Source organism: Corvus hawaiiensis, chromosome 4 (assembly GCF_020740725.1).
Source record: "Corvus hawaiiensis isolate bCorHaw1 chromosome 4, bCorHaw1.pri.cur, whole genome shotgun sequence".
In the NCBI taxonomy this organism is placed as follows: Eukaryota; Metazoa; Chordata; class Aves; order Passeriformes; family Corvidae; genus Corvus; species Corvus hawaiiensis.
The window spans coordinates 15,706,647-15,728,393 of NC_063216.1; the positions used below are offsets into that span (position 1 = coordinate 15,706,647).

At 44.0% G+C, this 21,747-nt stretch overlaps 1 protein-coding gene across 1 annotated transcript in view; it reads left to right on the forward strand.

The window, feature by feature from the left end:
* VWF (von Willebrand factor) overlaps nucleotides 1-21,747 on the forward strand; it is a 123,609-nt gene that overhangs the window by 17,343 nt on the left and 84,519 nt on the right. The window contains exons 7-15 of the mRNA XM_048300124.1: nucleotides 2,259-2,475; nucleotides 4,994-5,116; nucleotides 7,609-7,720; nucleotides 9,499-9,545; nucleotides 12,766-12,902; nucleotides 14,246-14,384; nucleotides 14,923-15,023; nucleotides 17,524-17,719; nucleotides 18,294-18,509. Coding sequence (XP_048156081.1) covers nucleotides 2,259-2,475; nucleotides 4,994-5,116; nucleotides 7,609-7,720; nucleotides 9,499-9,545; nucleotides 12,766-12,902; nucleotides 14,246-14,384; nucleotides 14,923-15,023; nucleotides 17,524-17,719; nucleotides 18,294-18,509 — 1,288 coding nt within the window. The remainder of the gene's footprint in view (nucleotides 1-2,258; nucleotides 2,476-4,993; nucleotides 5,117-7,608; nucleotides 7,721-9,498; nucleotides 9,546-12,765; nucleotides 12,903-14,245; nucleotides 14,385-14,922; nucleotides 15,024-17,523; nucleotides 17,720-18,293; nucleotides 18,510-21,747) is intronic.

Here is a 21,747-nt window from a genome sequence, read left to right on the forward strand (position 1 = left end):
TGAAAGATGGGAAAATTTCAGCTATACTTTTTTGTATAATGTCACTGGAAAATCTGAAGAAATTTGAATGGCAAGAAAACCTTTACATAGAGAAAATGAACTGTTTGTTGCTTTTCAACATATATCACTTGGTTTCTAGATAATCAGCTAGAGCTCAGCCTTTAGCTATGCTGTTACTGAACAAGTCCAGACCAAAGAACTAGAGGATAAGAAAAATGGGTTAATTTTTGTGTGTGTGCAATCTCCTTTATTTTTTAAGTCACTTTCCCATCTAAAATGTTCCTTTTAGTGGAATATACAGTCTGAGTTTATCTGTTTGAGTTGTATTAATAGGCCAATACCTTAAGAAACCTCATTAGTTCAACCCCCTAAATGGGATTGTTGCATATACTGGTTTTCTGCTGCACTTGATACTATCTGGATCAAGGCTTTGATCCAGGAGTTGCTGTACTGCTCATCCTCTGAATGGCTCTGAGCTCACTTTTGGTTTTATCAGTTTCATCTCCAAGCACTGCTTTAATAGCTTTTTTGGCTGCTTCTGTTGTTGTTACTTCCACCCTTAGGGCACTTTTTCAGCTTTTTTGTACTTCTGTGTAGTCTTAGAGCAGCACCAACCACTCCTGATGAAGGTCCTGCTCCCCCTCTTCTAGTCTTTTTCTTTTTTCCCCATCTGATTCAGCATGGTGGGTGCTGTCTGGCCATCAAAATTATCCCAGGCTGGAGCTGAATTTCTGAAGGCCCACCATGTCTCAGCACTGTTTTAAGTTCCCTGAGACCTTTCTCAGAAAGCTCAAAACCTCTTTGCACATGTGGTTGTTCCCTGAGCCCTTTGCTAAACTTGGAATAGATTCCCAATGGACTAGACATTTCTGGTTGGTTTGTTTTCATAAGCAAGAAATTCTGTCTTGGCTCAGACATGTACTAGCTTGAGCTGATCACCTGAACAAAACACCCTTTAGCCAAAATAAAAAGGTATTTTCTGCTCAGCAGTTTTCCTATACAGGCACCACAGCTGCCATTCAGAGAAGACATCTTGATTTTTTTCCTATGGGGTTTTTTTGCTCTCCATTTTTCATCTCCTAAAAAATGAGAAAACAAAGTGCTTTTTAATTTTTTTTTTTTACACAGCAGCTTGTATGTGCTGTCACCTGAGGTACGCGTAAAGCTTTTCAGAAGTAATGAATTGTTACTGTGAACTACCCTGAAGTGCCCCCCTGCCCCCCACCTCTAACCTCTGCGTATAACACCTGCAAAATACACCATGGGTACATTTGCTTACATAGAACACTGACAAATAATAAGAAGAAAGTTGTGTTTCAACTCTTTGTTGTTCTGAAAATCGTTTTTTCACTCACCTAAACTCAGTGCCATCCTTTCAGAAAGTTGCACTGAGGACCTCAGACTCATTGAACTGTGGCATAATGTGCACAAAAGAGTCTATTTGGGAGCCTCCCCTGGAGAACTTAATCATACACTAAGTTTTCTTTAGGTTTTGTTTCACATGCAGTTAAGTTTCCTCTTAGATTTCTGCTGTCTGAAAGGAGAGGTCTTGATACCTTCCTCCCATTTCCCTGTGCTGTCCTCCCCTCACAGTGGCTGTCACCACGCTGATTTAACTCAGGAGAAGAGCAGAACAAATTGCTTTTCTTCCCTGGGCTATTGTTCTCCTATTTATCTGAGCTAAATTGACCTGTTGTGCATTGGACAAGCCAGCAGGAGCGTGTGGCCAGAAGAGGAAAACAAATTTCATTCCTAGGATTTCAGTCAGACTCAATCTTTCCCTCTGACGCTCACTCTGGTCGCTCGTTATCCAAAAGATTATCTGGTTGTTTTTCTTCCTACGTACCTCAGTTCCCCTCTGTTGCTGTGTGCATTTTCCTGGGAATGCAGACACCATCCAGTTCTTTTCTGGGAAGCCGAAGGAGGTAGAATGCCTCCATCCTTTTGCTGACTGATTGACTGTTGTGTTTCTGTGTGAAACATCCCTTAAGTGGCGCTCCATTCTATAGTAATCAGGATATTAATGTACCTCTGTGTCTGTCCATGGATGTGGTGAATAAATGGGTAGAGCTCACGATTAGCTCTTGACTATTATGAACTGCATGCTGGTGTTAAATAAGAGCCGCGATGTTGCTCAACAACAGTGGTGACGGTGTGTTTGGAAAAGTTGAGTTTTCCCTCTTCTTCCTGAGACTGTAGGAAGTAATTTTGTCCCTTTTGCTCTCTCCCCGTCCCTTTGCCCCTCACTTCTCGTGCAGGGTGTCCTGGAAACCTGCCAGCTGCTGAGCACATCGCTGACCTTCTCCCGGTGCCACCATCGAGTGGATCCCGAGCCGTACATCAGCCTCTGTGAAAGGGACATCTGTGCCTGTCCTCAGGGCGTGGACTGCCACTGCCCCGCCTTCCTGGAGTACGCGAGGAGCTGCGCTCACGAAGGAGTGATTTTGGAGGGCTGGCCTGAAGAGAGCTCATGCAGTAAGCTGGCAGATTTATTCCTAGGCTGCTCATCCCCAGTAAGATAGTGCCTGTCTTGCAGATTTATGTCCTGCAGCTAAAAGCAGCTGGTGCTTTTTTTGGAGGTTGGTTCATTTATAGGAAGTGCCTTTTCTCACTCCCTCTCTCAGCTCCCCACCACCCACATCTTTCTAGAAGTTTTTGTCCCTAAGGCAGTATTGTTTGAACCATATATGAAGAAGATCCTGAGCTGTTACATGTCCCACCACAGTGTACACAGGCAGTGAAGGCTTACTTGATACACAAAGATATGGATTAGGATATTTAGGTGGTATTTCACATATGGTTCAAATCTATGACATTTTCCAGCCTGTATTTTTAAGTCAGCATCTTTGTGAAATGCTCTCTAACATTTTTGCATGAAGACAATTGTTTCACCCTTTATTTGCTTGAAGCAATTGCCTTGAAATTGAGGTGTTGCCTTTTCTAAGCCAGTTTTTGTCTAGGTTAGAGATCCTGATTGCATCTTGAATTTTTATTTATTAGTCAGCTGCCTTTATTAGCCCAATTTTGTTGAGTTCAGAGGTCCTGATTGCATCTGTCCTGAGGTTTTGCAACAAGGAAGTGCACAGACTGAGAGGGATTGTGTTTATAGAGGAAAAGTCATGTTTGCACTGATGCCATGATGATTTTTTTGCCTTTTTTTTTTATACCCCTTTTATGCCTTTTTACAACTTCTGTATTCTTAGTGCTTTTTGCCTAAATTCTTGGACTTTTTTGTTCAGCTAAGAGACTAAACATTTTAGAGGCATCATAGCTACGGATCAGTGTGCCCCAGACCCCAAGGTCCTCTCCAGAACACATTCTGTAAACCAAGATAGAACCATCCAGGGGAAGGTTCCTTGGGGAGGGGGGCTCACTTGAGCCTCTCATTGGGGAATCTTTGATAGATATGCTAATTAGTAAGACCTCTAATGTTATACCAGATCTTTTGGGGGTGTGCATTGTGGTGTGCATTTTGGTGCATTTGACCTGGATGTAGTGCACCTAAGGATCCTTAAAATAAATACCAAGGTAAAATCCCTTTTTCCCTTCTAACCATGTATGACTCTTGATTTTAAGACCAGGACAAGGCATCAGCACCTACTGCTGACACCTCCACTGAAGAACCCTGGTTTAATACAGAGCATTACAAAAATAAATTTTAAAAATCCACTAATATAATGTTCTCAGTGATTTTTCTCATGTTTTTTGTTAGGAGAAAGGACAATTTCCTTGGGATGTTTGTGTAAATTAATTTCATGGGGTAAACTGTCTGATCTGTACTGACAACACTTGGTTCTCTGGTAAAGATATTCTGCTGTTGGCCACAGAAGAAAACTGTGCCTTCAGACTGTGGTTAGGGCAGCAAGATGCTGCCAGCCACTTGTTCTAGGGATTTTACAGTCTGAGTTCTAGCAGTAATTTATTACCTTTCCATTGGGATGTTAAAGGAATCTATTAAAGCTCATCTCCTTGCTCAGCGTGTGAGCCAGAGAACCCATTTTTGCTGGGGCTCTTTGTGAGTCTGATTAAAAGCCACAAGTGAAATGAGCCTTTCTGTGATCCCAGGAGCTTTAGAGTTCATTTCTAACCCTTGAATTCACGAGCCACAGTTTGTTCTTTTCTCCTGAGTCAGGAAAGAGGGAAGTGTCCCGCTGCCACAGCAGGAGCTTAATTTTCTATCACCCTTCAACTGTGCTTTTTCAGGAGATGACGATGATGATGGAGGTATGGAATGCTCTGCTGTGTGGGAAGGGCTCTAGTGCTAGGCACACTGTCCAAGTGAGAACTGGTGCCCAAACCCAAGGCAAGATCACTCCTTCATTATCCTCCCACCTCTTGAGCAGAGGATTTACTTGGAAAGGGCAGGCTCTAACCTTTTTGTCCCACTCCATGCCCCCGCAGTCTTGCAGGGCATGGTGTGTGTATGCATTGAAGAGAAGGAATGGCTGTAATAGAGTGTGTTTGCATAATGGCCTGGCCTAGATAATGGCAGCAGTGGAGATACCACAGGCATGGGTGTTGTCCTGAGCTGGTGGTTCTCTGGAAGAAGGAGGATGGGATTTCAGAGTTTTAACTGTTTCCTGGTTCTCCCTGGAAACACCAAACAGTATAATTTCACAAATGAGTGCAGTAAGTGCATGGCTTAAAGGCACAAAACAACCATGTCTGTACAAATTACTTAGATATTGTTGCAAAACTTGTCCCGGGGTTTGATTATTCTTAATGCACTTGGGTTTAGCTATTAAGACTCAATTTATTAGAAAACAAATCGACTTTAACCTCTGAGTATTTACTATGCTACCTGACAGATGATGATACTGCAGCAAAATGAAAATCAACTATTTATCAAATGATCTGCTTCTAAAAAAGAAATAATCATTTGGAAGCTGACATGACCTTTTGTCTCTGTGGTTCAGCCTTTGATAATGAAGGGATTTGTTGGTTTAAGAGTTATTGAGGAATTTGCATTTCTAATTTCTTTTAATTGTTTCAGGGCCAAGATGTCCAGTTGGCATGGAATATAAGGAGTGCGTATCCCCATGTGCCAAAACCTGCCAGAGCCTGAATATCAATGAAGTGTGTCATGGACAATGTGTTGATGGCTGCAGCTGCCCTGGTAATTTATTTACTGGGTTATTTACAGAGAAACATTTGGCAGTTAGGCTACCTATTTTATTAGAAGAAGGAAAGCTGTGTCTTCCCTTAAATTTTCTTGAAATCAGAAACACTTCTCTTTTCTGGGACCATGCCCTAGAATAATCCAGTTTCTGTAGTGCCTGTATGCTCACTCCATGAAAGGGCCATTTTTCAGAGGCAACTAAAAAGTAAATGTTTCTGTGAAAATCAGTACCAACTAATACTCCAGGATTGCCTTTATTTCTTGGTGAGGGACTGCTGGCCCTTGATGTACTCCTGAATTGCTTGGGTTAGAGGCAAATACAGTTAAAGGAAGAAACAGCAGAGAGTACACAGAAGGAATTTCTTGCAGAAAAACAGTACATGTAGAGCTTGCACTGCAATTTCAAAGGTCTTCATGATTTAGGTGAATAATTTCACTTATTATTGAATCTTTGATACAGGAGATTTGATTGGATAAAAGGGGACAGCCCAGCCATGCCAATCTTCCTCTTCATCTGTTGTACTTAAAACAACTGCAGGAGAAGAGTTTGATTCCTGGCCCCAAAGCCTCCATATGCTTCCATTTCTAGCTGGTTTTTTGTTTGTTTTTGTTCATTGGGTACTTTGTTTGTTTGGAATAGGACTATCTCTGCATTTCACCCTGTCTGGGCTTTGTGAATGCACAGAGGTGTTCACTGTCTCCGTTTACAAGATGCCAAGTGTGATGGAGGTTTGCAGAGATTCTGGTTTCCAAAACAAGGCAATAATGACAATGTCAGCCTCGTTTGAGGAGTCACTGCATTCAGAGTTCGGTAGTTTCCCATTTAGCTGCCAGTCTCTTCCTTGCTGGAAGTTCAGAGGTGTGGCAGGACCTGGGAAGGTGCACATGGAGGGTGACAGGTGATGTAACCAGACTCAGGAGCTTATTTTGTTGTGAAGGATCCAGGTACTGTATTTGTGCAGTCCTGGAAGTGTTGGGAAGAGCTGGAGATGAATCCACTGGCTACACAAGGGCTCTTGCTGTATTTTTCCTCTGGTAGATGCATTGGTGCGTTCAGCATAGGAAAGGTCTAAGGGGAGAGGAGCTAAGGAGCAGAGAAGCAGGAGCTCTACAGAAAGGGTAAATGGCATGAGGAACAAGTAGATGGGTAGAAAGAAGTGCATGGAAAGAAACAACGATCAGCAGTTCAAAACTTTTACTGCTATTTGTGGCACAGCCAGAAGGGAAGAACCTGGATTTGAGTTTCATAGAAAACCAGGAGGCTCTGACAGATGTCTAGAGGGATTTTTGATGAGGATTCTACCTTCATTTAGCTCCCCTCCAGTGCTCCAAGAGTAAATAGGATCTTCTTTCTTTTTTTTCTTTTTCCCTCTGTTAAATGCCCCACACAGTTACATTAATTGCAGTAAATGGAATTACTCTTGCCAGGAAAAAAGGCAGGCTGGTTCTGTTTTCTTGTACTCTCTGGAGAGCCACAGCACTCTTAAATGCTCAGATCTTGTTGCGAATCTCTCTCACTGGAAGGATTTTCTCAACAGCCAAGATCTTCCCAGGCAGCTCTATGGGAAGAATGGAGAAAGGAGACTTACCTGGGTCTTGCTGTCAGTGATGACTGCTGCTGCCAGGGAAAAGAGCCAAAAGCTCTGCAGGTGATTGGAACAAGTCCCTCAAAGAAAAGGGAGAGGGGTGTTTAGGAAAACAAATATTTTGCCACAGCAGCTCTTTTGAAAATAGGGGAATATCAATTATCTCTCAATAAAGGGATTGAATAGAAAGCACTAAAAACTAGCAATAGAAGCAAGGACAAGTTTCTACCTTAGACAAGACTTGTAACTCTTTTGTGCTTCTGTTTATCCTTGTAGGATAAAGAACTCTCTCTATAGAACAGGTAATTATAGTTGTGTAATATGGAAACCTCAGCAGCTGGACCCAAGTTGGGAAGTTGGCCCTTTTGCTTTTCTTTTCGCCTCTGCAGAAGCTGAGAAGTGGCTTCTTTCTCTCAGACCCCCTCTGCTAGACTTATGTGGTGTCCAAATTTGTTTCTTCATTCCCTGGTTTGCCTCATCTTTGGTTCTCTTATGGCAAATGCAAGACACCCTTTACTGTGTGGACACCCTTTACTGCAGCCAGTGAAGTTCATGGTTTTTCCAACAGTCAGGTCCCACTTTGATCGTGCTCCCTGTGTTTGATTTGTCTATGTCCCAATATGTGCTCTGGACCTGAGGATGTGCTAAGCTTTTCTGCAAGCACCAGGAAAGCTTTGTTCAGTATGTCTGAGGGAGAGGCAGCACTAGAAGGAAAGCAGACATCTGCCCCTGTGAGGGTTTTTGGCAAGCCTCATTCCTTTTTATTGCTGTCTGTGACTAAGTATGGATAATGATGCATATGAAGTCTTGCCAAAGCATATGAAGAACAAGAAAATCTAATTGTATTTATGTTTCTTTCCCTGTGTGTGTGATATGGGTGTCTATGCTACCTGACCTGTCCAGAGGGGCTGCTCCTTGATGGTGAACACTGCATTGAAAGTTCTGACTGTTCCTGCATCCACTCTGGAAAGCATTATCCTTCTGGCTTCACCATCTCCCAGGACTGCAACTCATGGTAAACCCTGTGCTGCTCTGGTGTGGTTGCTGTAGATAACTACTGCATGCTGGTCAGTGACTGTTTTGCATTATCTTTCTAGAAATCTCTCTACCTTTAAAAAATTTCCTTTCACTGGCAAAGGACTTGCTCTCTTACTGGAATTGCCAGCCCCTTCCAAGAAGTGAGCTGTTCACAAAGGCAAAATCAGCCCTATTTTTAAAGGGATATTTGATCTGATAGAACAACATGAAGGTCACACTCCTTCAAAGAGCAGAGAACTACCTGTTTCCTGTGGATAAGACAGACCAGCAGGTTCCCATGTCTGGGTAGTCAGAGGTGATGTCTTTGTTTTGACTTCCTACATGTATTTAACCTCTAAACCCCTTTTTTTTCCAAGAGGATTTAGCCTAAGGCACGTCCTTGGAACTGGTCATGGGGCTAATGAGTCTTCCTAGCATGGCTCACAATTTTTCTTTCACTTTTGGGCACCAGACTGGAGGGCAAGGCCAGCATTTTAAAGAAAGGAAGGAGAATTAGTCACATATTCCTGATCTGGTTTTGTGTTAAGTGTGGACCTATTTGTGCAAGGAGTTCAGACAACTCTTTGCTCAGATGTTTCCAGTTAGAGGACAGAAGGAGGACTCAGTGAAGACCATGATATGCAGAAGAAAGGTGGTCTGTGCATCACCCCTGGTAATCAGAAGCTTTTAATTATCTGCACCACGTGTCTCAGAACACCATAACCATGACATTAGCATTTTGTCTTTTTCCCTGGACAGGAAGCCCTCTGCAGCTTTGAGCTTGGCCACATTGTTCAACCTTAGTGCTCTTGGGAGATGAGTGTAGCCTGATAGGCTGGGGTTTTTTTATTGCTTGTGTTTTGTGATTGCTTCTTGTCATTCCAATTTGATGCTGCTGTGGAGAATGTCATTCCATTGACTCTGCATTTAACATCCTCAATAATCTGCTTCCCCACAAATGGTTTTCAAGGGCTGGGATAATTAAAGGAATGAGAAGAATATAGTAGCTCTTGAAACAAGGAGTGTGGAGAGGCTTGTGGAGGACACTGGAGGTGATCACAACAGGGGAGTTTGACGTAAGAAGAAGCAAAGGGGAATAGATTTTTTTAAGGGCTAATGAGGGAACACTGCCTACAGATGGGCTGTGAAGAGGATGGGGCCAAAATCTCCTCAAACAGCAAAAGGTTATGAAGCAATGGACACAAGCTGCAAAGGAAATTCTGTTTTGACACAAAGAAAAATTCTTCTACCTTCCCCAGTGCTGTACTGGGACAGCTGCTCAGAGACGCTGTGGGACCTCATCTTGGATATTTCTAAACTTAAGTGGATGAGGTCCTCACCCACCTGATCCAGCTTTAGCATTACTTTCTCTGAGTTGGGGATTGTAGTAAAAGATTTTTCTAGAAGTCCCTTAGAACTTTTTTTCCCTGTGATTCTGATGTATTGATAGATATACCTTGAGAACTGCATTAAAAACTCATTCCACAACAGTGGAATATAGCTGAAAACTTCATTAAACACAGAACTTTGGCAGGGAAAAACAGAAGTCCTTGAGTTTTGCAACAATACCCATTCATATTACCAGCAGTTGCTGTCAAATGATGGGAAGAAGGGATGAACACATTAAGGAATGAGGTTATAGGAGATGGAAAGGATGTTGGAGACTGGTCTAACTTCCCTGGGACAGGGGACCAGTTTCAATTTTTTGGGAAAAGTGTGCAACAGAAGATTTGTATTCATGTCCTCTTGCCTAACTTGCCACTATCTCTTTCCTAGCATTTGTCGACGTGGCACCTGGATCTGCAGCAATGGGGAATGCCCTGGTATGTTGGCTTTATTCTTTTCAGGTTTTGACAAGTAAGCCTTGCCTACATCCCTCCCACTCATGCCCCACTTGTCTTTTGTTTTCACCCAAAAAAACGAATCTTTGTTCTTCCTTGCTTGCTCCAGTACAATCTATATGGGATCCTATTTTTAAGTTCTTCTCCTGATACAAGTCAGACATTGCCCTGTGTGGTTTATGTGTAGCAATGAAAAATCCTGTGTGGTGGGAAGGACAGTTCCTGCTTTGATTACTTAGTTTACCAATTATAAGGGTTTGTTGAGAGGATTGGTTTCCAGGTGGAGGAACACTCCTGGCTTTCTCTGACTAGGTACAATTCCTTATTGTACCTTATGACTGGGAATTCCCTCATGGTCATGGTGTGGGTGAAGGAGCTTACAGCCCCAGGGAGAAGGTGGCTGCCCTGTCTTCCATGGGTGCTGGCAGACTGGAGAGGCAGCTCTGCAGGTGCTCCTGCTCCCCTTCCTCCTAACTCCACCTCCCAAACTCACCTGTACTGATGGCTTCTGTCCCACATTTTTGTCTGCATGGGGAATGTGAGTTTTCATGCCACGCATTGGCCAGCAAAGTGCTGCATTCCTTATTTCCTCCTGCCAGTTTCATGGCCCATCCCCTGCCTCAGTTCCTGCTCCATGTTCAGCTGCAGAAAGCCCTGGTTGACCTGAAACAGCGTTTGACTCTGCTGGCATCATGTATGGAAGTCTGCAGGGAGACAGCACAGTTCTTTATCTTGGTTTTTTTCCTTGCTTTTGGGGACTGAGAGTGGAAGGGAGGAGAAGAATTCTGGGATTATGGCTGGATGGGAAAAGAGCAGATTTGGGGGCTTTGGTGGATTTTTGTTGAGATGAGACTGCATTAGGACAATTGCAACAATCTTAACATGTTCTTTCATAAAGTTTGTCTTTTTCTAGTAACATGAAACTTGCCTGACCCATCAATCCTCCATTTCCTCCTGCTTTAGACAAAAAGAGCACTTCCCCCAAAGGATCAGCACTTAAAGAAGAGGATGGGGGATGGTGTATGCAAATATTCAAAACGGAGATGACATTTTTAGTGAGCTGTGCCCTGTGCTTGTTCATTAAGGATCTCTCAAAGTGCAGGGAATCTCACTGTCTAAAACACAAGGATACAGCCCAGGCTGATTTGTTACATGTTTTATCTAATTGGTAGCAGCATGATTACAAACAAGAAATAGGTGTTTTTCTAGCTTCAGTTTTTACTTAGGTTATAGCTTTTAATGTCCTTGCTCTCTGGGCTATGATAAGTATTCCGTGGGCCAAATTTTTATCCTTAATTCTGGCTGTGTTTTCTTCACAGTGATCATAGAAGTGAAGATAAATCTGATATTGAGGCTTGCAAACAGATGTTGATATCCAGCTCTGTGCAAGAGGCAATATAGCATTGCTGCCTTTTTCTGAATTGGGAAGCTGTCCCAAATAAGCAGAAGTGGAAAAGAAAGGCAGCTTATTTTTGTACCTTCTGCCAATATATCTAAATCAGTTTTCTGCGAGGCTTGTTTGAGACTGAAGGTTGTATACCTGCAGCTGTTGTACATATGCATGCTAACACTCTATAAACTGTACTGACACAGTATGGGAGGGCAGCAAAGCCTCCCAGAATAGCCACATTTATATTGCTACCAGTGCTGTTTGTCTCTACTTGAAGCAATATTGCAGCTTATTTTCATTGTTGGTTAGTTACCACAAATATTTCTGAAGTCGTGTGTCCAGAAAATTTATGTAGTTCCTCATATAAACTCTAGGTAGTTCTGTTTTAATTTTGACCAACTTTTTTGTCAGGAAAGATTTCTTTCATATTGTGGGAGTGAACTGCCCAGTTGTAGGTTTGGTGATAAGGTGGATCCACAGCTGGAGCTGGCTGGCACTACTAAGAGGCTTTCAAGCTGATATCATAATAGAAATAATTATGAAGGCAGAAGGTTTCAGGAAATTTCATGGGATGCATTACATCAAATGGAATAGACAGAGGAACCCATAAGAAAAGACTTGGCCACAGAAAAGAAATTTCCCTTTCAGGAGCAGTGCCAAGGGCTGGGACTTGTCTTGGATAGCAGTTCTCCGTGCTGCAAACCTGTCCTCTTGTTTCCTTGTTGCAGAGAATGCCCTGAAAATCAAATTCCAAGGGATGACAGATATCCAGGAGGTGCTGGACTTCTCTTAGGGTGAATCAGAGCTGTGCAAGGCTGGGAATCCTCAGGATCTGTGAAGTTGTGCTTTAGCACAAGCTGGTTTAAGATAGTAAACACTGAATAATATGTTGAAGAGGGAGATTTCCACGTGGTGCTTATCAAACAGATCATCTGTGGGACTCAAAGGCAGTGAAGAGAGAATAACTCATGAAGCTCACCTGCCAGCTTGTAACATTTAACCTTTCTCCATCCTCTGGCTGGTGATAGCCAGTGTAGGCCCAGCACCTGATTTTTTTTCTGGATGAGGAAGTGGCTTCCCACCTTGTTTGCCATGGGATCATCTCTAAGTGTGATGGTCTTCTCATATGAAAAACTTTCTCTGCAAGCTCTGTGGAGTTGGAGCCTCTCTGTGTGTTTGCATGACAGGGTACTAAATCCCAGCTGTGGTATCTGGATAGTGCCTTCCTGGAAATGCAAAGCCACAACTTACCAAAACACCTTCAAATGCTGATAGGTTTAAATAGCTCCTTTTTGTAGTAGAAAGGTGGTCAAGGCAGGCTTTCACTTTATTCTGTGAGGACTTTAGTGTAGCTATTGTAACTATAGAATTATTTAAAATTTTCTTTTAGTTGAGATAATGGTTCAGGGTAAAGTCCAACATAAATTCTACCCTTGGAAGGATGCCCACAGACATTATCTTCCAGCTCTTTATTCTCATAAGGTATTTTATGTTAAAATAACTTACTGTTATTCAAGGCAACCCAACAAAAGAATACAGGCTTTTCCATAGGCACAAATTTCAGCTCTTGAGTGTGATTTACTCCATGTTCCCCACCTGCTGTTGGTTCCTGTGTTACTACTGGTAATGCCTTATGGAAATAAACAGTGAGATAAGGATCTTGCTGGTGCTTTCTGGTCTGTAGGGAGCTTGGGCCTTGTACAACCTGTTCCACCAGGGCTGCTCTTCCCCCTCAGAGGCTTGTGAGGGCCAAGCAGGATTTTGCTTGCAACTGGCGCTGGGATGATTAATGGCTTTTTTTGCTTTTTCCAGGGGAATGCTCTGTCACTGGCCAGTCCCATTTCAAAAGCTTTGACAACAAGTATTTCACCTTCAGTGGGATTTGCCAGTACTTATTTGCCAAGGATTGTGTGGAAAATTCCTTCTCTGTGATCATCGAGACGGTGCAGGTAACAGCAGCCTTGGCTGGTGCCTCTGCGCATGCTCTTGAGAGAGAGAGGACAGGGCTGTGGGACTATGTTGTGAATTGCAGATGCACAGGCCAACAGAAGCAATTTCCCTATGAGATAATTAGTTTAAATAACAGATGCAGTCTTTCTCCTTAGTTAATAAGTGTTTTGCTTCTCCTCACCACCATTCCCAGGAGCCTACGTGGGGTTGGAGACTCATGATGAGGCTTGGAAAATGGGTCCTCGCTGACTCTTTGCCAGCTGAACAAACAGAGGCGAGGGTGCACCCCTTGTAAAGCTCCCTGGGTGCTGGTGCCTCCCTAATGCCTGTGGGGAAAGGACATTTCCCTGGATGCCAAGGAGGGTGCACTGGCAGAGCAGTGCCTTGCGTTGCTTCCCATGTAGTCAGATTGGCTGGTGATTTTTTTTGTAGTCAGACAGCAGCTCCTGACTTTCTTTGCTGTCTCCCCCGATGGAAATGTGAGAGCCAGATGGAGAGAGGCAGGAAAGGGAACCAGGCCAGTGCAGGGAGGGATGGAGACCCTGAAGGGGGATGTCACATGGAAGTGAACCTGGTCATGAAATGAATTGACCAGTTGTGCTTGGGAAAAGATTAACAAATCTGGAGACTGAAAAGGGCCCTGAAGGAGGCAGAGGGGAAGAAAGGTGATAGGGACAGAGGAACTGAAGGCAGGGAGAGGTGCAATGGAGACAGGAGACTGACAGGAGGGAAAGGGCGTATCAGCCTGTCCTGCAGCACCAGGGAAGTTTGGAGAAATGGGCTGTGTCAATGCTACACACCATCTGCGTCTGCCTTCTGCGTTAGAGAGCTCTGATAGTGCAGCTCTGAGGTCATCGGTGCTTGGCAACCTGCAGGACAGGTTTCCACTGAAACTTCCCTTTCGCAACCAGGGAGGAGGCGTGGGTCCCCCACAATCGCTGTTCCTCATCTGGGTATCCCACAGCCGGGAAAATAAACACCCCAGGAATCTCAGGTAGTGTGAACTGCGTTACTGTTTCCCAGGCTGTATGGGTAAGGTGGCCTTCCTGCCCCTGCCGCAGCTGTGGGGCTGGTCACTGCCATGGGTCACTCCCAGAGGTCAGGTGGAACACCCACAGATCCCTTTCCAGGTTCTGAGACAGGGAGCTCAGCCCTGCTGTGTGGTTAGCGGAGTAAGGGAGGGAAGGCTGCCAGCCTGGTGTCTGTGGGATGCAGAAACCAGATCTGTAAAACCAGTGTGACACTCAACAGCTCCTAAATTAGATGCCAAAATGCCGTCTGGGACTAAGTCACCAAGAAAGTGAAAACTTGAGGTTTGAGGCAGGTTTTCCCTTCTCTGCAGTGTGCAGATGATCCTGATGCCGTGTGCACTCGCTCAGCTTCTGTCCGGATCCGGGATATGGACAACAGCATCATTAAAATGAAACATGGAGGAGGAGTTTCACTGAATGGACAGGACATACAGATCCCTTTGCTGCAAGGTGTGTTCACATGGGCTGACTCTGGCCAGCCACTGAAAGGCTCCTACTTAGTAATGGTTTTAGACATGCCTTAGCCCAGCTCAATCAAAGAGTGTTTTCAATGCCAAACTCTCACTTTCAGTCTCTTCTAGAAGCTCTGTCATTTCAGCTTCTCTCCATGCGGCTGAGTGAAAACGACTGTTGGTCTGTTCTTTTTAAAATTAGTGTTTTTCAACCAGAAGCTTGAAATCATGGAATCACAGAATGATTTGGTTTGGACCTTAAAGATCATCCAGTTCCAACCCCCTGCCATGGACAGGGACACCTTCCACTATCCCAGGTTGCTCAGAGCCCCATCCAGCCTGGCCTGGAACACTTCCAGGGATGGGGCAGCCACAGCTGCTCTGGGCACCCTGTGCCAGGGCCCCCCACTCTCACAGGGAAGAATTTCTTCCTCATATCCAATCTAAACCTGCTCTCTGTCAGTGTGAAGCCATTCCCCCCTTGTCCTGTCACTACATCTTGTAAAAGGTCACTGACACCCTGTGGTTGCCTTCAGGTGCCCTCCGTGTCCAGCGTGTGGTGAGGAGTTCAGTTCGCCTCACCTATGGGGAAGATTTGCAGATTGACTGGGATGGTCATGGAGAACTCCTAGTGAAGGTACTTTTTCTGCCTGTTTTATTTCTGCCTGTTTGCCCCCTCTCTTGTTTCACCCAAATATGTACAAAGATTTTCTTGTCTGAAGTCAGAAATTGCTTTGTGTTGCATGTTAGGAATTCCTTTCTCTTTTGCTACCCCCAGAGTGATATACAGGTCCTTTTGTATTTCAGAAACAAACACTTCATCTTGCAGCAGCTTGGTAGCTTTTTTCTCCTCCCTTTTTTTTTCTTTTTTTTTTTTTTTGATGTGTGCAATGATGGCCATTATTAATCATGAAGAGTTTTGTGTTTCATTCAGCAGATACCCTCCAAACTGGAGTTTTGTTTTTATTTGCTTTGATTGCCCTGTCTAAAACAACGGATGTGAACGACTTAAAATAAGGGACGAAAAGACCTTCAGGGACACAGTAACTCATAATTTCCGGGAGAAAGAAATTAGCTCATAGAAGATGTGTTGCGTGCTCCTTCTACTGTGAGGAATGTTTGAAGTCAGCCTTGATTAACAATTAGGTTTTGTCGGTGCTGCAGACACAGCAGAGTGTAGAAGTACCGAGCCAGGTGCAACAGAAATGATCTGTAAGGAAGCTGTAACCATAGCCCTGCTGCCTTTGAACCCCCCCTTGTAGCAGGGGTCTGCTCACTGAGAGGAGTTTTGCCAAGAAAACCAGTTTTCCTGGGATTTTCTGCCGAGTCGTAAACGCTGCTCTCCTTGAACCGTGGCGTTGCTTTTGCATTCTCCTTGCCTGCCCCAAAATCTGGCTTAAATGTCACGTCTGGCACAGCACAAAGGGTTATGAAAGCCAGTTCAGAACTGAGTTCAAGAGTTGAAAAGAAAACAGATAAGAAAGGTCTAGAATAATTTTAGAAAGCATCTGTGGGTTTGTGGTTGTTGTTTTGATTTAACCTGTATCTCTGTGCTCCGGGGGTCCTAAAAGTTCTTTTGGGGCTTAGAATAATTCACTTCAGTCCCTTGGCACATCTCAGGAATTTTGGCTTTCCTCAGTATTTAGAGTATTTTTCTGCCTGGTCAGAGACCCATATAACCTGCGAAATTTTTTGTCCCACTGAAAACAAACCTGATTTTCTGCTCCAGATCCTCTATCCATAAAAGCAGTGGAAGTTTCTCCAATTGTCTGCTCCTTCCCTTGCTGGGCATCTAAAGCATCTCTTTAATTGCTTTTGGAAAGTTATTTTATGCTGGATTTGTAGACTGACCTGTTGCCAGGTGTTGCTGACAATTGGAGGAAGTGAAACACTTCCATTACCTTGTTCTGGCAAAAATTCTTCCTGTGTTCCTTAAGAAGGCTCCCTTTTCTGTGACTGCCTTGTATTTGTGATTTGAGCTTCCACTCCTGAATACACCAGAATTTGGACTCGTGTGAGTCATTGTTCCATCTGCAGAGTACGTGAAAGAGTAGTAACACTCCTAGAAGTAAGAATATTTATCCTCTAATTGTTTTTTTTGATGCTCCATATTAATCCTCTGGCCCCTATTTTTGAACAGTGGGTAGTATTAGGTTATATTTTGGAGAATGTTTTTTATTTTTATTTATACAGAAAACCACTTTTCTTTAAAAATGTGGATTTTTCTAACCTTATTTTGTTTGTTTCACTGGTTACTCATGCAAGCCTGCCCAAACTAGCATTCAACTACATGGATACAGAGGACACCAAGGCTCCTGAGTAGTTGATAGTGTTTGTAGTGTACCAGAGCTTTACTCCTAACAGAAACTGACAATTCCTACTAAAATAAAAGTATTGGTGTCTTTGTGTTGCAGATGTTGCTTAGGAGATTTTTCTCTGTTTACCTCTAGGTTTAGGGTCACCTTTCAGTTGCCCCTTGATTTGCAGCAGGAATAAAACAGGGTGAAAAGTGCACCTGCTCTGTGGGTTGCTGGCAATTCTGCTTTTAGTGTGCCTGAAGCTCCTCTAGGCAGGAGGAAGCTCTAATGTGAGGTAGCTTTAGGGGTATTAGTTTATTCCTTATTTTATCCAGGGTCCTCAGTGTTGAAGGGAGCATCTCCAACATTGACTCAATTTTGTGATAAAACAGCCTGTTTAAATTTCCTTCATCATCCAATTTTCCTTTAAATTGTGAAATGCTCCCAGGTGCAGTCTTTTCCCCCAAACTGCCATTGTAATTACATAAAAAAGATGCAACCACCACTGTTGCCCTGCTCATTTATAAGAATGGAGGTGGGAAAATAGGGAAAGACTAAACTGGACCTCTGATCAAGGCATAAAAATAAGCTATTTTTCTCTTAGTCACCCTCTGGAATTCACTGTACTGTGCAACAATTGTCCTGCTGCTACTAATAGTAGCATTTTTGTTAGAAGTTTAAAAATACAGCACAATGGCATTGTGTCTGTAGTATTTTGATGTGTGTTTGAGAATTTTCTTGACTGCTAAATTGTGTATGTTTCATTCCTTAAAAAAAAAATCTTGCTCTGCAGTGGTAACCTGTTCTGGAAGATGAGCGGGCTAATGTTGTGTTCCTTAGGTGTCTCCAGTCTACTCTGAAAGGATGTGTGGGCTGTGTGGAAATTATGATGGGAACCAAGGGGATGATTTTCTTACACCTTCTGGCATGGTGGAATCCCTTCTGGAAGACTTTGGGAACTCCTGGAAGCTCAATGCAGACTGCCAGGACTTGTTAAAACAAGACAGTGACCCCTGCAATCTCAATCCTCATTTAGGTACTGAACTCTACCCAAAATTAACGTGTGCAGCAAATGGTGATCTTCCATTTACATTAAAAAAAAGGAAAATAAAGAAAAGAAGCTAATATTGTTTACATTACCACCAGGGTGACTGTAATATATGTTTAAAAAAACCCAATAAACAACAGCAACAACAACAAAAAAACCCACAGAGAGACTTGTATTGATGCAGGCTTCCTAAGGAAAACGTAATATTTTGTGAAAATTGAAAACAAAAATTAGTTTAATTTTGCAAATATAAAAAGGCAGCAGAAAGCAGAGGCCCTGTAAAAGGAATTAGAGCACCAGAAATAGTGCTAGGAAAATATAAAAGCATTGCTTTTCCTTGATTTGTTTTACTAGTGGAATATTATTCTTTCAGTACAGCTCATGACATATGAGCTGTGGTACTATCTGTGCCTGCCTGATGCTGTTTTATTCTTGTGTGGTTTGTTTTTTGGTTTTTTTTTCCTTTTATAAAATGAAAAGAAAATTCATACTGTGGCTCCTCTAGCTTTCCTTGAAAGTCACTGATTGATTCAGTGTGAGCATGTCATTTTTCTCTTTTTAGCCAAATATGCTGAGGATTCCTGCTCAGTTCTGCTGTCTCCTGCCTTTGAACCTTGCCACCATGAAGTCAGTCCCACTCCCTACGTGAAGAACTGCCGCTTTGATGTTTGCTCCTGCTCCAGTGGCAAGGATTGCCTGTGCTCTGCCATTGCTAATTATGCAGCAGCCTGTGCCAGGAAGAGCATCCTGGTGCCGTGGAGACAGCCCGACTTCTGCCGTAAGTGCAGTGCTGCTCAAACCCGCTTATTTTCCTTATCCTGAAGGAATTTTTCTGGCAACAGAATTGGATGAAAGATCTAGAATAAGATGCCAGATTTTCCTTATGGCAAATGATGAGAGCAAATCTTTAGTCCCCACTGGTAAGGATGCAAAAGCTGTTTCCAGGGACTGCTCAGCACTGGGGGAGAGAAGCAGTGATCTGACACACCTCCACAGAACTTTTGCCTGGATTTCCATTTTCAGCTACTCACCTGGAAACTTTCTGAATGTCCCAGGGTAGAAATCTCCCAAGTGATTTGTAGTAATCCACGAATTGCCTTTTTTTAAGGCCCAAGCTTCCCAGGTCCTGACCTCATCAGTGACTCCTGACTTTAGCTGAATGTGGGGTTATGGAGGAAGCACAGAAGGGCAAGACAAACTTGTATCAGAAGAGAATTTTGGTAATCTTGTGGCACCAGCCCTCCTCACAGCAGGGCTAAATTACTGTAGATTGCCTGATGTCTTGTCCAGACAAATTTTGAATACCTGCAAAAACAGAGGTCCCACAGCCTCTCCGACATCTCTCTCTTATCCAGGGCAAGATTAATAGCCAATCTGCTAAGAGGCAGGAGCAGAAGAATCCAACACCTTATATTTCTTTTATTTCTCTGTTAGGTCAGTGTGGTAGGAAATTGCCATGTAATTTTGACTGAGCACAGACATACTTTTCCCATAAATATTTGTGAAGTGAATGTTTTTCCATTTTCCTGAGCAACTTTGTTATTAAGGAAAGAAGACAATTGAAAAATTTGGGGGGAAACATGTGTGCCTGGCAGCTCTCCAGATTTGTTCTGCTACTTCTTCCCAAACAGACGGTGGGAAAAACATTTATAAACTGAGTGTGTAGAAAGTGGAAAAGAGAGAGGTCGCTGGCCTTTGACCTGGTAGGGTCTGCAAGGTCAGTAACCACAACTTCTGCAGGCTGGAAAGTGTTTGCTGTGAATGAGAACAAACCCAGTTTATATTAAACTGCTGCATGGTTTTATAAGATTTTACCTAGTTTATGTAAATGTTCAGATAGTGGAACAGTAATGTAATAAAAATCCTTTCAGAGCTCTGCAGGTCTGGAGGCTGAAAGAAAGAACAGCGATAATGCCCCATTGCTCTTTCTGTAATTGAACAAGTCAATTTTCACAATTAATCTTTAATAGTGCAGAGCTGCTTCTTCCTTTCTGTGCATTACAGAGAGCTTTGTGCTCTCACAAAGTGACGATTTCCCTGATTGCAGATCCATCAGCCCCCATTAAATAATCCTGGTGTCCTAGACATCTCCTGTCACATGAAGGAGAGCAATCCCTCTTTTTTAATGGGCTTGAGATGTGAATGTGCAGGTTGTGTAATTTGTGCTGATGGCCCAGTGCACTGAATGTGTGCTCCACCCCTGCCTTCATCGCCAGAGATTTGGTTTCTTGGGAAATGACTTGACAGAGCCAGTTTGCTTGATTTGGAGTGGATAAGTGCCAGGGAGCAAAGTCATTAGTGTAGCACAGCATTTCTGCTGTGTGTCAAGCTATCAAGTGCATTCAGTGTCCTTATCTTTGAAATCATTTTAGTTGCAGTTTGATTATTTAAGACCTGACTCATACTCCTGTAGCCCACCGTGAATAAGCACCAGAGCCAATCCCTTCATGCCGCAAGGGAGGAGCAGACAGGCCATGCTGTGAAGGGTCTTTCATGCACCTGCATGTAAAAAATTGGGTAAACCCCAGGCTGAATGGCTGAGTCCAGAGAGTGGTGGTGAATGGAGTTAAACCCAGCTGGTGGCTGGTCACTGGAGGTGTTCCCCACGGCTCAGTGTTTGGGCCAGTTTTATTTAATACTTTAACCAAGGATCTGGGCGAGGGGATCGAGTGCATCCTCGGTCAGTTCTCAGATAGCACTCAGGTGGCTGTGAGTGTGGATCTGCTGGAGGGCAGGAAGGCTCTGCAGAGGGATCTGGACAGGCTGGATCCATGGGCCCAGGTCAGAGATCTGAGGGTCCACAAGGCCAAGGGCCCGGTCCTGCCTTGGGTCGCACCGACCCCCTGCAGCTCCAGGCTGGGGCAGAGGGGCTGGAAAGCTGGGAAAGGCCCTGGGGGTGCTGGGGACAGCGGCTGGACATGAGCCCAGGTGTGCCCAGGGGACCAAGAGGCCAATGGCACCTGGGCTGTGCCAGCCATGGGGTGGCAGCAGGGCCGGGGCAGTGACTGTCCCCTGTGCTGGGCACTGCTGGGGCCACACCTCAGATCCTGGGGCAGCTCTGGGCCTCTCAGGACAAGAAAGACATTGAGGGGCTGGAGCGTGTCCAGAGAAGGGAACGGAGCTGGGGAAGGGTCTGGAGCACAAATCTGATAAGGAGTGGCTGAGCCAGGGGCTTAAGCCTGAAGAAAAGGAGGCTCAGGGGGACCTTCTTACTCTCAGCAACTCCCCAACAGGAGGGTGCAGCCAGGTCGGGGTCGAGGTCTGCTCCCAGGACACAAGTGACAAGAGGAGAGGAAACGGCCTCGGGTTTTACCAGGGAGGTTCAGATTAGGTTTTATGTAAACATTCTTCATGGAAATGGTTATCAAGCACTGGCACAGACTTCCCAGAGAAGTGGTTGATTCACCATCCCTCGAGGTATTTAAAAGCCACGTGAATGTGGTGCTTAGGGACATGGTTTAGAGGTGGACTTTAGTGGTGGGGTTAGCGGCTGGATTCAATTATCTTAGGGTCTTTTCCAACCAAAATATTTCTATGTTTACCTGTCTCAAGTGTGTATTGTTCTGTGGCACAGGGAAATCAGTCAACAGCTCCCTAGATCTTTCTTCAGATTTTAGGACCTGTTGGTAAGCCCACTATTTTCCTTAATGTGGTAGTCCTGGGGCACCTTGTGACTTTGCATGGCTTCTGTAAGAGGATTTGTATAGGAAAAATCCAAGAGTGATGGAGCAGGAAATTAAGGACAGGCTCTGAGCAGCAGTTGAGGATGGGTACAGTGCATGCTGGGCCTCAGCATGGTGGAGAAGCTGTGTTAAATCTAGTCCTGACAGGGTGCACCTTCACCCAGAGGTGGCAACATTTTCACCTTGTGTTACTTGAGGAACTGGTCATTGTTTGTCCCTTTCACTCTGGTTTGAAAACCCACCCACAAAAGCTTCGTGAGCTGTTTGATGCAGACACATTTTTTCCAATGCTTTCCCACTGTTTCTTATCTTATTCCTGGGATAGGCTGTGCT